This window comes from Mya arenaria, chromosome 1, assembly GCF_026914265.1.
Source record: "Mya arenaria isolate MELC-2E11 chromosome 1, ASM2691426v1".
Taxonomy (NCBI): Eukaryota; Metazoa; Mollusca; class Bivalvia; order Myida; family Myidae; genus Mya; species Mya arenaria.
Genome location: NC_069122.1, coordinates 20,111,556 through 20,126,610, shown reverse-complemented (window position 1 = coordinate 20,126,610; position 15,055 = coordinate 20,111,556). Strand labels below are relative to the sequence as shown.

Sequence of the window (15,055 nt, the reverse complement as noted above, 5' to 3'; positions counted from 1 at the left end):
AATCCAATTTATACAAATTTAAAAGGAAAAAGTTTCCGAAACTTAACGTGCCTTTCACTTATATTATACTGAGCTGACGTCATTAATGCACGCGCATGCTGATGTTTTATTGTCAGTCTCTGCTTTTGGCATATTTTTTTTCCAAAAAATGGCAAACTTTTATGACCTGTTGGGAAAAGTTACGAGATATCATACAAAGGCATGTGGGTAGGTTTTCAGTAGACTGTTTCTATTCAAATATAATATTGTTTTGCACATCTTCTAGCCAATGTAACCTAGCCAAAGATTACATTTGATTTGATGTTTTGATGTCTTTTCATAATGTCATTTTGGAATGGACGACAAAGTGGAATAATGAAATGACATCACATTGAATGTGCCTTAAACATGGCCTTTACATCATAACTGACATTAGACGTTGTAATATTCTGCATCTGGGGGGTATATGTTTATTTTACTAAGTCACCCTAGTCCACCTAAAAGGCCGTCAACAAGTCTTTTGACGAATATATACATATGGCAGACTTGAGACAGGTTACAGGATACATATTACCCTTGTTAGAGATACTATGATTATTTAACGCTGTCAGTGCAGTGTATAGCACTAACACACAGGACCCCGATTTAATGTGGTGGGGGAAAGGATCTGTGACACTTCGATTGACAGTCAATAGTTTTACCGCTAGACTGCTGCATCTGCCATTCCATTTTGCACTCACAGTGGTTTGCAGATCTATAGGTGAGTGATTGAGGGCCTAAATATTACTCTTGAAAAAGTCTTAAATCTCTGAAAATTTAAATATTCCTGTGATTATTAGTAAATAAAGGTTGTGGGTATCTTGACACACATCAGATCATGCAATTTGATTTAAATAGTCCTGAGTTTATAACACATGACTTTATGTTTTACTTAAAGTACCATTAAGGCCTCAAATTGCTCAAATACCCTGAAACCAGTATGATTGTACTTTATACATAATGTATCATTTATTTTCAGACCAGACCTTGCAGACCAACACAAGGTTGGTTTCTTTGGTCTGGACCGAGCTTCTCAGACGGATGTCACGGAGGTTGTTGACCTGAAGGAGATGACCGAGGTTCTACAAATTCTCCTCAGGGTAAGAAATGGTTTATTTATTTATAAACAGAAATATTTAAGTTTATAAACTTTAGCTTGATTTAAAATGTTAGCTTGTAGAGTCATGAAAAAGTCAGTCATCCAAATTAGAATACAGATAAACAACCCTGATTATTACTGCAGTATTTGACTTCAAAAATTGTAACAAGCCAAGTTATGGAATATATTTTAATTTTGAATAAGTTGTTTTACCATATTTCTGATGTTGGGCTTGTGGTCTTACAAGTTATTTGACCACTACGAAAGCTGACAGCTCATAGAACAACTTTAAAGTCTGTTTCTTACCAAAAGTTCTTTCCATTAGAAGTGATCTCTTGAAAGCCACTCTGGTGGGAATAGATCACATACATACTAGACTTCTGGAGACCCCCCTATGGAATTTTGTTCAGGATACGATGGGATTTTTCATGTGTCTTAGAAGCGCGAAAAATATCTCATGCAAACCATTGACTCAAATAAAATGATTATGTTATATCTTTCAGGATGTTGATGAGCTGAAAAGAGACATAAACCTCACTAAGCATGTGATGCAGGCTGATTACGAGTCAAAACTTCGAGAAAGATCCCTCGAATTGTACGTCCTTAAATTATTCAAACCTCATACATTTCATAAAATATTATTCTACGTTGTTTGTATACAGAAAGGAACAGGTTTAAGACACAAACCATTGCATTTAAGATGTAGCAATTTTCATGCTTTAACCTTAATTTTGAAACTTCATAATTTATGAATGTTTTGTTTATACACATATAATTTTTTGGCAAAGTGAAAATCATGATACAAATTTACTCAGCATTAATAAGTATGCATTGTCAGATAAACCGGATATACTATTAAGCTATGCTTCGTTGTGTACCTTGGGTGATTTGGCTACGAAAGAGCTTGTAATCATAAATAAATAATGAGGCAGTATCATTGGTTCTGCAATGTACCAGCTGCAGAAATATGACTCTCACATATGCACTCAGACACTCATATTAATGTTTTCCATTTCAAAAGTATTCCGACCAAAGTTGGAATTGAATCTAGTCCCCCTTTCACTACAGTTATTTTTTGACAGCAGTTTAGACCACTCGCCATTTTAGACTACTGACAGTGCAGGTATCATTAAAGTTTTTAATTGTAACATGCAAATTCATTTGGAAAAAGAGTTGTCTCCCCTGTCATGCATATAAATTACAACCGATTTTGTCAGTCAATTGTCCCACGGTATTTATTAAGAGTAACGAAATAAAGTACCAAGGTTGCTGATGATGTTAAATATGCAGAGAAGGTCTTTATTATATGTTTGTTTATCTAAGTTTTATGATGCAGGCTTCAAGAAAGATCCTTTGAATTATAGGTCATTTTAAATTGTTCAAACCTAATTAAATGGTCATTTTATTTATACATAAAGAAACAGGTTCAAGACACAAACCACTATATTTAAGATGTATAAATGATAATATTTTAACCTAAATTTGGTATCAGTTGACATTGTGCACAATTATGTGTATATTTTGTTAAAACACATTTAAATTTTAGTATACAAGTCATATTGTTATTATGTCTAAAATTTTACTCATGATATCATGTATGCTTGTATTTCTGGTTACAAGCAGTAAAACATAAAGAAAATCAATAAAATCAAATCAAATTCAAGTTGAGATTTACACATTGTTTTACACTGAAAACTGTCTTTTTTGCAGATACTGTAGAATAAATGAGAGGGTGTCAGACTTGGAAAAGATGCATGAAGAGGTAAGAATCTGTACTTTAAAGGGGCACTTTTTCAGTTCAGCCTACATTCATCTGCTCTATTCCTTAAGATATATGCTGTGGCTGATTAAGCAGGAAGGGGAGGGGGGCACAAGGGCCTGTGCCCCCAACCCCCAGTTGGCTGGCAAATAATCCACTGAATTTTAACCTTAAATTGATACCTTAACAATAAAAAGGGCTGCATATATATCACAAGAGTGATCAAGCCTTTAAGAGGTTCATCAGCCAAAGCAGAGTTTGCTCTGACTATTTGTAACAGAGTTATGACCCTTGCTTTTGTTACAATATGGAGTAATTCTTGTGCATGCTTCATCTCCAAAACCCCTGGCAGTACACAGATAAACCTTAACAAGAACGTTTTATATCAAGCATAGTGCTTGCTTGCCATCAACAGGTTTGGGTTGCAGTATTTTTCACAGAGTTGTTATTTTTACAATATAGTGTCAATGGTGATTGGACATATATCATCCTGTGTCAATGCCACACGCAGGAGTCATTCTCTTCAGTCATGTGATAGCTCTTGTTTGCTATTGCATAGTTTTTACAATTTTTAACCTGTAACCCCTAATCAAACATTTTTTTTGGCCTTATTATCATGTTATTCTGTCTTGTTATTTCAGAGAGTAGGGACGGTTCGTCGAGCCTTCAGACAACAGTTGTCGGATGCTATTGCCAGAGTTGCGGTGCTTTATAATGTAAGAATTCTACAGTCAGATTGATAAAGAATTAAACTTTATTATTTTCTTTCTCTTAAGAGTTCTTTTGTATTATATGTGTGTTTTATGACACATAAAAAATGCTAGTATTTTCTTCATTTTCCTGATTGTAAGTGTGCAAGGAACAATAATAAATCAATTAAAATTTTACTGTTAAAAATGCATGAGCATCTTGTTAAATAGATAATATTTCCTGTTTGTAAATTCGTATCAGCTCAACGTTCGTAGCTTTCCAGCTTGTCAAATTTCATCTTTTTTAATTGAATACTTTTGATAAATCATTTATTTTCATGTATTAACAGAAAAACCTCCAGCGAAAGGTTCGTCAAGAGAAGTCTCAAAATGAGAGTGACGCAGACCTCCGGGAAGAACGTTACAAGGAGCTGCAAGCCACGATCCAGAGGAACGAGTCCATTATACAGATGCTGAAGAGCCAGATTGAACAGCTTCAGAATAACCGAAGTCAATCTGTTAGTGTGAGTAGCCTCCCTTGGTTTTAAGCTCTAAGAACATTACCTCCCATGGACAAATATACTGGTTAGATACAGTGGGAGAATATTGAGTAGCCTCCCTTTACATTTGACTGAAAATATGAATTCCCCTGGCAGACTGATCTGATATTTAATAATGGTATGAAGCCTCCCTTATCATTGGAATGAAAACGAAATTTAAATTCAGTAGACCTTTTTCTGCCCATCTCACAAGTCAGAATATCTGACCCATTACCAATGCAAAATATGCTTACTTTTTCCCAATTTCAAGAAAAAACCCGAAATGAGATGAATTTGGTGTCAGGTGAAGTCTTGCTTCGCCATTTACACTATGCCCTTTTTTTCGAGGTGCGGAATTTCAGCACTGGAACAATTTATTGGAACATTTCTTCATTTATCAGCACTTTTGGGTGACATTCATTGTTAAATACACTAGTTTCACAGAGAAATAGTGCCCAAATTGCCAAATATCTCAAAATAGACAGAAAAGGCCCTGACAAATTGGCATGTTGTTTTCTCTCTGTATAGCTAAGTCACATTTTATTTCAATTTTTGTTAATATAAATTTTATACACATATCATACTAATAAACTTTGATGAATTTGGATAACAAAATAGCCCATTGTAAGATACCCTGGGTATTCATTAAGCTCGCATCTTGTTCAAGTACTGTGGAATTGAAATGTGCAAACCATTCTTTGTGCACAGGCAAAATGATATAATATAGGTTTTTTTAGTTACTTTTTTTTTCTATATAATATAAAAAAAATTATGTGTCATTGCATTATTTTGCATTTATTTCCATATCAAATGTTTACTTAATAATTTCAAAAGAGTTTAAAGTTGCACTCTCACAGATGAACCATTTAGAAAACTTTTTTTTATTTTTTTTATCTTAGAATATGAGCCAATTTTTGTGTGAAGGTCTTGAAACCAGTGATACAAGAATGCTGACAAAGATCAGATCGCAGTTTTTCATATTTATGTTCAAGAATTAATGTTTTATGCAGAAAAACTCATTTTTCTTAAAGCTTTAGTAACGCCTTTAGCCATAAAACTTTGATATGATACTATGTCACCAGTGTTATATCACTGCTTTCCAGATATTTACGCCAAAATTAGTTAATTTCAAGACAAAACATAAAAAAAGTTGTCAAAATGGTCAATCTGTGAGAGTGCAGCTTTGAGATCATGTGTTAAGAATGCTAGATATTTCATATCACATATTACCTTAAACTTTACAAAAGAGTTATTTCCCCTGTGTATAATATGATAGATATATTGCAATATTTCAAATCACACATTACCTTAAATATTTACGCATGAGTTATTTCCCCTTTGCTTAGAATGTTAGATATATTGCAGCCATCCCTAGATGACTCAGAAAGGCCCTCTGCGGTCACCCCACAAACTCCGGTAAAGCGTGTAGCCCTGTTCTTAAACTAACAGACTCTCCATTAACAATATTTCCAATATAATTATATAATCATATACCCATATATTAGTTGTATGTTGTGCATGTTAATTTCTTTTTAACTAACAATGCTATATATTGAAAATTATCATGTAACATGTAAATATCTTTTAAACTAACAAAGCTGTAAACTGGAAATGATCATCTAACTTGAATGATATTTCTTGATTTAAGTGTATATAAAAATGAAAAGGTCTTTGAAAATATTTGCAATCATTTTGGAGCAGAGTAATATTGTGCTACAGGTCTGGAGCAGTATTCATAAATCTTCCTAAGTCATTTTTTAACTTAAGTCATTTTCCTAAATTTTTCATGGTCAAATTAAATAAAAGAAAAGTTTAAAGATGCACTCTTATTCCCAAATAAGATTTATCACAAATAATACAATTGTTTTAATATACCAAAAAGTATTAATAAATGTTGAAAACAATGGTTCTTATGAAGGATATTGAGTTTAATATGAAAGAAAGGTGCAGAAAACATGGTACCTTTAATGACACGATCGTAGATCCCAGTAAATCTTTTAGCACTCACCAATCATTATTATTTCATTTTCTACTATTAAATACACAGTTACAATCTTGTTATCAGTAATTAATAGTTTCCATAAATGCATTATTTAGTAAGTAGTTAACGGTTTATCACTCAAAATTTATGTTTGTTATACATGTGTATGTATTGATTTTGAATAAGAGTGTCACTTTAAGATTAGTGTTTTTTAATGTTATAATAGGATTTTTATAAAACTATTACAATATCGTATGATAAGACGGATACATATTAGAAAATGACTTCAGATGTTTTATGAATAGCAATGCTTATCCATGCAAGATCAAGGGCTATTTCAATAAACTTTTTATTGCATAATTTTATGCTTAAACCAGTTACAAAAGCATGTCACTAGAAATCAATGATTGCATCTAGTTATTGCACTCATGTATGTGTAAGAGACCAATAAAGGAAAAAACATTGTAAAATCATAAATAAGATATAAACATTATAGTTGATTTGGCATTTTGTGTTTTGTAGGTATTTGAGTGAAGCAATTGTATCTTGAATAAAAACGGATATGAGGTCACTTCAGATGCATTATGAAAATGACCGCATTTTACAGGTCTGTTTAGAATGACGTTTGATGGAAATGTCCGAAAACCAATGAAAAATAGTCCAGCAAACTTTTCACACCTAATGCCGACAATTTACTCACGCAAAATCAAATGCTATGGATTATAAAAATACCATTGAGGGCCGATTGTTCAAAACTTTGTTTAAGTTAACAACATGATTAACAACATCGTTGTTAACTTTTAAATGAAAATATTTGATAATGTTCTCATAAATTTCAATAAAACAAATACAACTAAACAGTTGTTTCAAATCTGGTTGGAAATACAGCAGATCACAAGGGTATCCATTAAAATTCCGGAGCAGTAAAGATTTGAAAGTTAACATCAATTATGTTTATGACATTGTTAACTGTAACAAACTTCTGAATAATAGGCCCTATTTGTTGTTCATATATAAGGTGTTTACTTTAATTCTGCATCTGTATTACAAAATGCATGCGAAGAATTTTCTAGAGTTGCATGTAGGACATAATGTACATGTAGAAAATTGATTCTATTGATCTCGATGCTTAAGAAATTTTTCACTCATTTTTTCCCTCAAGACACATTTGATAAAACATTGTTCAGCTGTCCATTTTAAAAATTGTAACTACAATGTCTTTAACCTTAACTCTTTAAATATCATTTTTAAATGAAGTGTTTGTTTTATTAACTGCTTTCTATTTTAACATTCTAATACAGAACAATTAACAAATATTGTTAAAAATATATAAATTGGAAGCCTTGATTTATGTTATATTCAAAAATTATTTACCGATATAAATAATTTCATTTATTAAGACAGAAAAAATAGTTTTCTGTATTTATCTACGATTTCTCGAATATAATTTCTAAACACATGTGGTTGCCTGTAAATCAATATGCAGAACGCCCTGGTCATCCTATAACATTTACCATGCATGTGACTTTACAAACGATGTTGTTTATCATGTTTTTAACTTAAGCCAATTTTTGATGATGCCTCTAATGCATTTGTTCACAATAGTTTCATTTGGTGAAAGATGTCGTAGAAAATGTATGTTAACAATAAGTTTTCTGTCAGATTTGCCTGACGGAAATATTTCATTTAGTGAATATGAATATAGGTTACTCAACATTTTCATCATATTAAATTATGCAAATTTTCTTACATTATGAAATAAATGTTATTTTTAATTTATTATTAAATATTAAGCTAATTGAGAACCATACTATACTAACAATTTCATCTTTTATGTAACCAATTCCTGCTCAAAAACATTTCAGTTTCAGATGGTCACAAGTTGGTCTGAATGAGAAATATATTTGTTTGGTTTTCAGAAAACTAAAAACGAGCCCGAAAGCCCAAATCATTTTTTTTCATATAATTTTGTATTTGTTAATATTTTGGGGTTTCTGGCTTAATATATAACCTATAATCATAAGAACAAACATTATTCAGGTTCTTGTTAAAGATAATGGGATGGTAAAGTGGTATAGGTGTCCCTCACCCAAGAGGTTGTGGGTTTGATAGCCACAAGGGGTATTTTCTCACAGCCTCTCAAAATAGACACCAGTTATGATTTCTACCCAGGAAATGGACCCGAGAGTGATTCTATAAGCTATCAGCTTCGATTACAACTAAGCTTAAAGATATAAGTATAAACTAAACTAAAGATAATGATTAATTCAATGACTGTTTTTACAGAGTTCCGCGGGTAAAGTTATGGTGAGTCGATCTGCATGAGATGGGTACAGGCAATGTTGAACTAACTAATGAAGATAATACAAGAGTTTCAATGTTGATTCCGTCATATAGGGCTTTCATTGTCATGATGCTAACCTGAACCACTGTTATTGATTACCAAAATTTGATCGTTTCTTGAAAATATGCAAAGGTGTTTGTGATCATATATAAAATGTTAAAGGTTTTCAAAGGAAGTTTGGAAGTATATTACTTCCTGATCTGCACTTTTAAAACAATCAATGTTCATATTTACCCACATTATTTCCAAAATTTTGTTGGAATAGTGCAACTAAAATGCTGAAAAACAACACTTTCAAGATAATTAAATGTACACAGTATTAATTTAGCTGTTTGAACAGTCAATGATGTCACTAATGTTTCATTGACATCACGTCTTGTAACCACAATATAAACGTCATTACATTGTTTTATTAAGATCAGAGGTATTTTGAAGATATTAAATGTGAATGCAATTAAAAGAAAAATTGTTTTCATCAACAAAAGTGGAATTAATTAAAAGAGTATAAATTTATATTCCCTTGCAGGACAATAGTCTAATTGTGGAAATGTTTCTTCTGGTTTTAGCAATGCTTGAGTGTCGGATGCTTGTATAATAATACAATGTCATGTGAAAAGATAACCTTTTATATGTTTTAAACATTTTGTATTTTATTTCTAAATATTTTTTTTGTGTGCATTAATTGTTTTTACTTATGCAATATGTACTTAAGGTATCTGATCACCAATCAACAAATATGTCATTCTATCATGCCATTGGCTATATAATGTTTAATTGTGCCTGGTGGCCGCATATAATTTTAGAATTATTTTAAGAATTGTATTGGTAGCTGACTTAACTTCTAATTAAAATGAATGACCAATAAAAATCATTATAGTTTAAATTAAACTTAATTGCGTTTTGTATTTTTATCATTTGTTTCAACTGTATTGGTTGTAAAATTAAATCAGACCAATTAAAAATAATTTGAATTAAGGCAAGGCACAAAAAGATGTTTGTATTATAACTGATAAAATCATTTTTTCATTATTTTTCTTTACATAATTTTTTACACACTCCTTTCAAATAATACCTAACATAAGGTAACCAGGCATCCAAAATTCACATAAAAGTGGGTCAGATACCTTAAATAAGGGTTTAATGGAATTGTGACATGTGTATGTTTTCTAATTACTGTAAATTACTCAATTACTGTAGTAAAATGAGTTGCTCGCCAAGATGAACAAGTTATCCAACATGGTCATTATTGATTTTCATTAAAATAATCCTAAATACCCACACTTATCTGAAAATGATTTATTTTTCACTGGCACCATAATGATTTACTCATTCCCTAGAAAATAATAATTATGAAATACAAGATAATATTTTTATCTCATTCTGTTACTTTTACAGGGATTTATTTGAATGCATGAATATATTAAGTATCTTTTAAGTTAACAATGTAAGATAAAAGTTTTCATTGTGTTTTATGAAGAGTTATGCGGATACCCCACCAGGGTCTGCTGTCACACCCGTCCGTCCGCCGGTAAGTTGGGCCGCCCCGTCAAGTAGATGTTTTATTTAAGCGTTATACTGGATTATCTTGGAAGGCATTTTTGAACAACATAACTATTTTTTATCACTGGTATTAAATAAGCTTGTAAGACAGAGTATAAGAAGTATTATATCTTCAAACAACATGACTATTTTTTCATTTAGTAAGTTTTTAAGTTAGTTATTATTAGATATACCATATATATTTCCATTTAATTTGCCATTGATTTTATATGAATGTACAATGTACACTTATTCTCTGCCTTTTTTTAGACTGTAAATGTTACAGAGTTTTTAAAGATGATATATCCATTTTAGAGCGTCCGCGAAAGGGTGAGAGTAAACTAGATGATTGTGATTGTTTGAAATGGTGTATCTGTGACTTTATCAAACGTGTTGGTTGAAAACTTTGTTGTATTTTTCTAACATTTTTTTTTGCAGATATTCAGCTTATTAAGTAGCTATTGGTGTGTGTTTTTCGAAAGTACATAAATTTCTTACATCTAGGATATAGATGTCAGGCCATACCAATTAGAGGTTTTGTTCAATAGATTTACTGCGCTTTAATATCTGAAGATGCAAAATAAAAAAGCGACCACTCATATTAAACACCAAAGAAATCTAAATATGACAGGAATCATTTTCTTCAAAAGCTGTGTTGCATTGCACAACACAAAAATATGATATGATGGGTCAGTGAGTGTCAACTCTTAAAAGACAAAAAAAGAAGATCAACATTCTGTAAAATGAATATTCTTTGCAGTATTTGCTTAGGGAAAAAGGGAATATAAAGTTGCAATGGTTTAAGAGTGTTATTCTCATAGATAAATTGTTTTCCTTTAGCTCACAACCTTTTTGGTCCGAATCTGTAGAAACAAAATAAAGTTGGTGTGGCCTTAGTTTCCCTCCCGATATTGTCCATTGACCTTTCCGATAACCCATTCATGCCCCTGAAATAGTCAACATATCCGGGAGATTGAGTCCCCTGAGGCAGGAAAGTTATATTTCGACTTGCTGGGTGTAGCTATTGTTCCTTGCATACGTTTTTGTTTAAAGCTGCACTAGAACTCCCACAGATATATACCATTTTTACAAAAAAAAAATATTTTTTGTCTTGGAAAGAGCAAATATTTGCATAAGTTTCTGCAAACCAATGATTTAAGATTGCTGACAAAAATCAGGTCATAGATTTTTATATTTCCGTTCTATAAGTAATTTTTTATCGTTTAAATTGTTACTAACGGTTTAAGAAAAAATGCATAAAACATCATTTTTTAAGCTTAATTATAAAAAATCTGCGATCTTATTTTTCGTCAGCAGTCTTATATAACTGGTTTCCATGGATTTTCGCAAAAATTGGCAAGACAAAAAAAATAAATTGTCAAAACGTGAAATTTGTGAGAGTGCAGATTTAAATACAAATTATTATACAAGAAACATTGGCTTCACCTAAACAAGCATGGTATTTGAAATTTGACTTTTCTGCTTCTGGGGACTAAACTCTCCCGGTTCAAGTGTATCCAGGGGCAGATAAATGAGTTATCGGAAAGGACAATCGCATGCTTTTTCATTGATGAAGCCCATAGGTAATTATTCTGTGATTGAGGCACGTGTTTTGATATTGGTGTTTGTATATTCTATGTTAGAGGGAAAAAATAAAAAATACTGGGACATATGATTTCACTAAGAATTTAGTGTAATTCAATTATAGTTATCATCAAAATAGTGAACATATGGATGATTTTATTCAATATAATTCTAATGATACATACATTTATAATTGCTCTTTATTAACACGATAGAAAAAGACATCTTTATGTAATTTCCTAAATTTGTTACAACATAAGTTTGATACATAGTTTTCATATTTTTGATAGATCACATTTTATTGTTTTAAATATTTTATTGATTTACAGGAACTATAATAAGTTATTTTGAGTTTTCATTACATGGATCTTTTAATGCTGTGATTTACCATTGTTGTTGTTCTTAAGGTATCAGACCCACAGATATGTAAATTGTCAATACCTGGCTGGTAACCTGTACCTTATTATTTTGGTATCCTTTATTTTATCAAAAGTTTTGCAACAAAAATGTTTTTTTTTAACTTCAAAGATTGCTAAATTATACGCTCTTTTTACGTTCGGTTTCAATTGAAATTAAGAGCTAGTATAAAAACTAAAATAACTTTATGTTCAGTTAAAATCATTTGGCTCGATATCGCTTGGCTCAATTTTCTCTTTGGCTCAAACTGGATGAAAAGGACCGATTTTGTTTTACTCTTTGTAAGCATTCCCGCTTGGCTCGATATTTGCGAGGCTCAAAGTATTTTGGCCAGTCTCTGAGAGTTTACTTTGGCAAAAAAATCAGCAAGCAAATGGCCTTTGAAATAAAAACCAAAATAATATAGGGTCACTTAGGCATAAATATTTAATATTAAGGTTAATTGAGCCATCCGAAAACTAGCTTAGTTGTGGGCCAGATTCCTTAATGCCGTGATTAGATTTTATTGTTGTTATACTAATCAAATATAAATAGTGTTAGTATAAAAATATGTATGATGCCCCCAGTTACACTTAAGGCCCTTATGATCACTTATGAAAGGGTAAATTTAAGCATGACTGCAAATCGGGTTATCGTTTAAACGTCCTGTGACAAGTCAAGGGTAATCGTCAACAACCTTTTACAGTTCATATGAATCCTTATTTTAATAATACAAGTAGTTTAATTTGCAGGAAGGTTTTGGTGCATGCGCAGCATCTTTTGGCTGAAACCAAATTGGTTGATAAGAATTGTATGTTATTTTAAAATTTTAGTTTGTCTAAACCCCCCTGACAACACTTTAAACCATGTAAATTTCGGTTCTGAGGGAGTGGTGCATGTTGAAAGGTTACGCCCCTGAGTTACATCAAATCCTGGATCCACTCCTGGTAGTTGTAAAACAATAAAAAATGATTATACCATACTATCCCTGAATGCTGTGCAACTTGCAAAACTGCAAACTTATTGCATGGGTACTACAAAGACTGTTCGCCATGGTAAAGGCTTCCGTGTAATGGACCTGCCACGTGATCATCAAAGACTTACTAGTTTTCTTGAAAGTTGAACTGCAATCAATAACTTTAAATTAAAATCGCAATTGCCCACAATCATAAAAGCATACCAATTTTAAGTAATCATAGGTCTTAAGTGTCATATGAGCTTTAGATAATTTGCTGTTGTTTTTAGTGTAAAGTGAATTTTCTGTATACGCATGTTATATAGGAACAAACACATCGTTGGTAATGACGCTACTTTATACCTTATCACTCCATGATTAATTACACTTTATGATTAATACTTCCCCTGCGAAATGTGACCATGGTTCACCATGTTCATCCATGGTCAACCATGGTCAATCATTGGTTCTACATAGTCAAACCAGGTTCTACTAGGTAACCATGGTCTTGAACCATGATTGACCATGGTTGACCAAGACCACAATATATAAACCATGGTCCACAATGATCAACCATGGTCTAACCAGGTTCTACTAGGTAACCATGGTCTTGAACAATGATGACCAAGATCACAATAAATAAACCAAGTTTAGTCAGCCATGATAGACCATGGTTTAAAATAAGACAGTTATAAACCATGGTCTATTTCAAGTGAACATGGTCAAGGTAACAGACCAATTGTTTGGCAGTTGACCATGATGGGCTTAAATGTAACCTTGTATACATTATAATTAAAACTTGTATTGCCAATTAAATACAGAATAAAATATAACTTAAACATTTCCAATTTTATTACACTTACCTGCTTTTTTTATCAGATCGTCCAAGATAGAGATAATCACAATGGGAGCTGGTATTGATCTCACTATTAGACAGTGTTATAAAAAATAACACTTCATATAATAGAATTGAAGACCAGTGAGGGTACAGTATTAAATTAATCCAGGAAAAACATGCTGATGGTCTAATTGAATTCGTGGCTGTCCGAATTTGATGGTTGACGCAGTATATAGAGATATCCTGAATTGCCCTATTTGCTAAAATACTTTAATTTACAAAACATCTTTGCCAGCACTGGTTAATTAGTTGTCAAACAGGTTTAAGGTATATTGTTTACAGGTTCACTAAACTTAAAACGACTCTACAATCATTGAAAATGACACAATCCGGTGTCCGGTGTTGATGTTTTTTTCTCACCCACTTCCGGTATCGCTTACGGATCGCTTACGTCTTTATTAATTATAAATAAAATTAAAATAAAATTGAAAGGATAACGATCTCTATGAATGTGAAAATATTGCAATTAATTTGACAACTTGTTATCGATTGCCTCACATATATAACAAAATAGTCCTATTCTTTTACGGTTACGCGTTTTAGAGAACGCTCTTCACTGGCGGAGGTAATTTCGAACTTCAGCCGTGTTCGACAACGCGCCAAATAAATTAAGTGTTATTTCTTCGATTTTAGGTAAGTTAAAACAAAGTAATTGGTGTTATTAAATAACTTTCATAACTATCTTTTACACTAATATTATTGTTTAAAACGACATTATAACATTTAAAAGTTGTCAGCAAATAAGTTCTTTGTTATATGTTTTCGCGACAAATGTACAAAATACGTTTGTGTAGAAACACAGTTTAGCGAGTGTTTTTGAGTAGCATACAGCTAATTCTTCATTGTTATATATTTTTTAACAACTATTATCTATGTTTCTTAAGGTAATTGTTAATGAAACTTCTGTTGAGCTAGTTTTTATCTAGAAGTAGGAACAGTTGTCAGTCATCTTTCATAGTTTATGATAGTTATTATTTTCAATATTTTTACCATAACATCACATTTTTCATGATCTCAAATCACTTATCCTGTGTTGCCAATTAATAAATTTGTCTATTCAGAAACTTGATGCTAAGTTAACGAGCCATGTTTGTCTTTTATTTTCACATTTTTGTTAACCTGTTCAGCCAAATAAACTGAAGTGTTGTTTCATCTATTTTAGCCAGCCTATAGCCTATAGGAGCTTGCAAAAACAAATCGTCCGTCCACACAAGAATCAATTAGATTTCTGTGAAGGAGATCTCATTAAACAGA

General features: G+C 31.8%; 1 protein-coding gene across 1 annotated transcript in view; it reads left to right on the top strand.

Moving 5' to 3' along the window:
• LOC128231890 (uncharacterized protein C10orf67, mitochondrial-like) overlaps window positions 1-15,055 on the top strand; it is an 88,697-nt gene that overhangs the window by 49,108 nt on the left and 24,534 nt on the right. Inside the window, exons 3-11 of the mRNA XM_052945146.1 lie at window positions 998-1,118; window positions 1,621-1,712; window positions 2,828-2,879; window positions 3,518-3,592; window positions 3,916-4,089; window positions 5,470-5,520; window positions 8,372-8,392; window positions 9,907-9,957; window positions 10,284-10,298. Of these exons, the coding sequence (XP_052801106.1) occupies window positions 998-1,118; window positions 1,621-1,712; window positions 2,828-2,879; window positions 3,518-3,592; window positions 3,916-4,089; window positions 5,470-5,520; window positions 8,372-8,392; window positions 9,907-9,957; window positions 10,284-10,298 (652 nt within the window). The remainder of the gene's footprint in view (window positions 1-997; window positions 1,119-1,620; window positions 1,713-2,827; window positions 2,880-3,517; window positions 3,593-3,915; window positions 4,090-5,469; window positions 5,521-8,371; window positions 8,393-9,906; window positions 9,958-10,283; window positions 10,299-15,055) is intronic.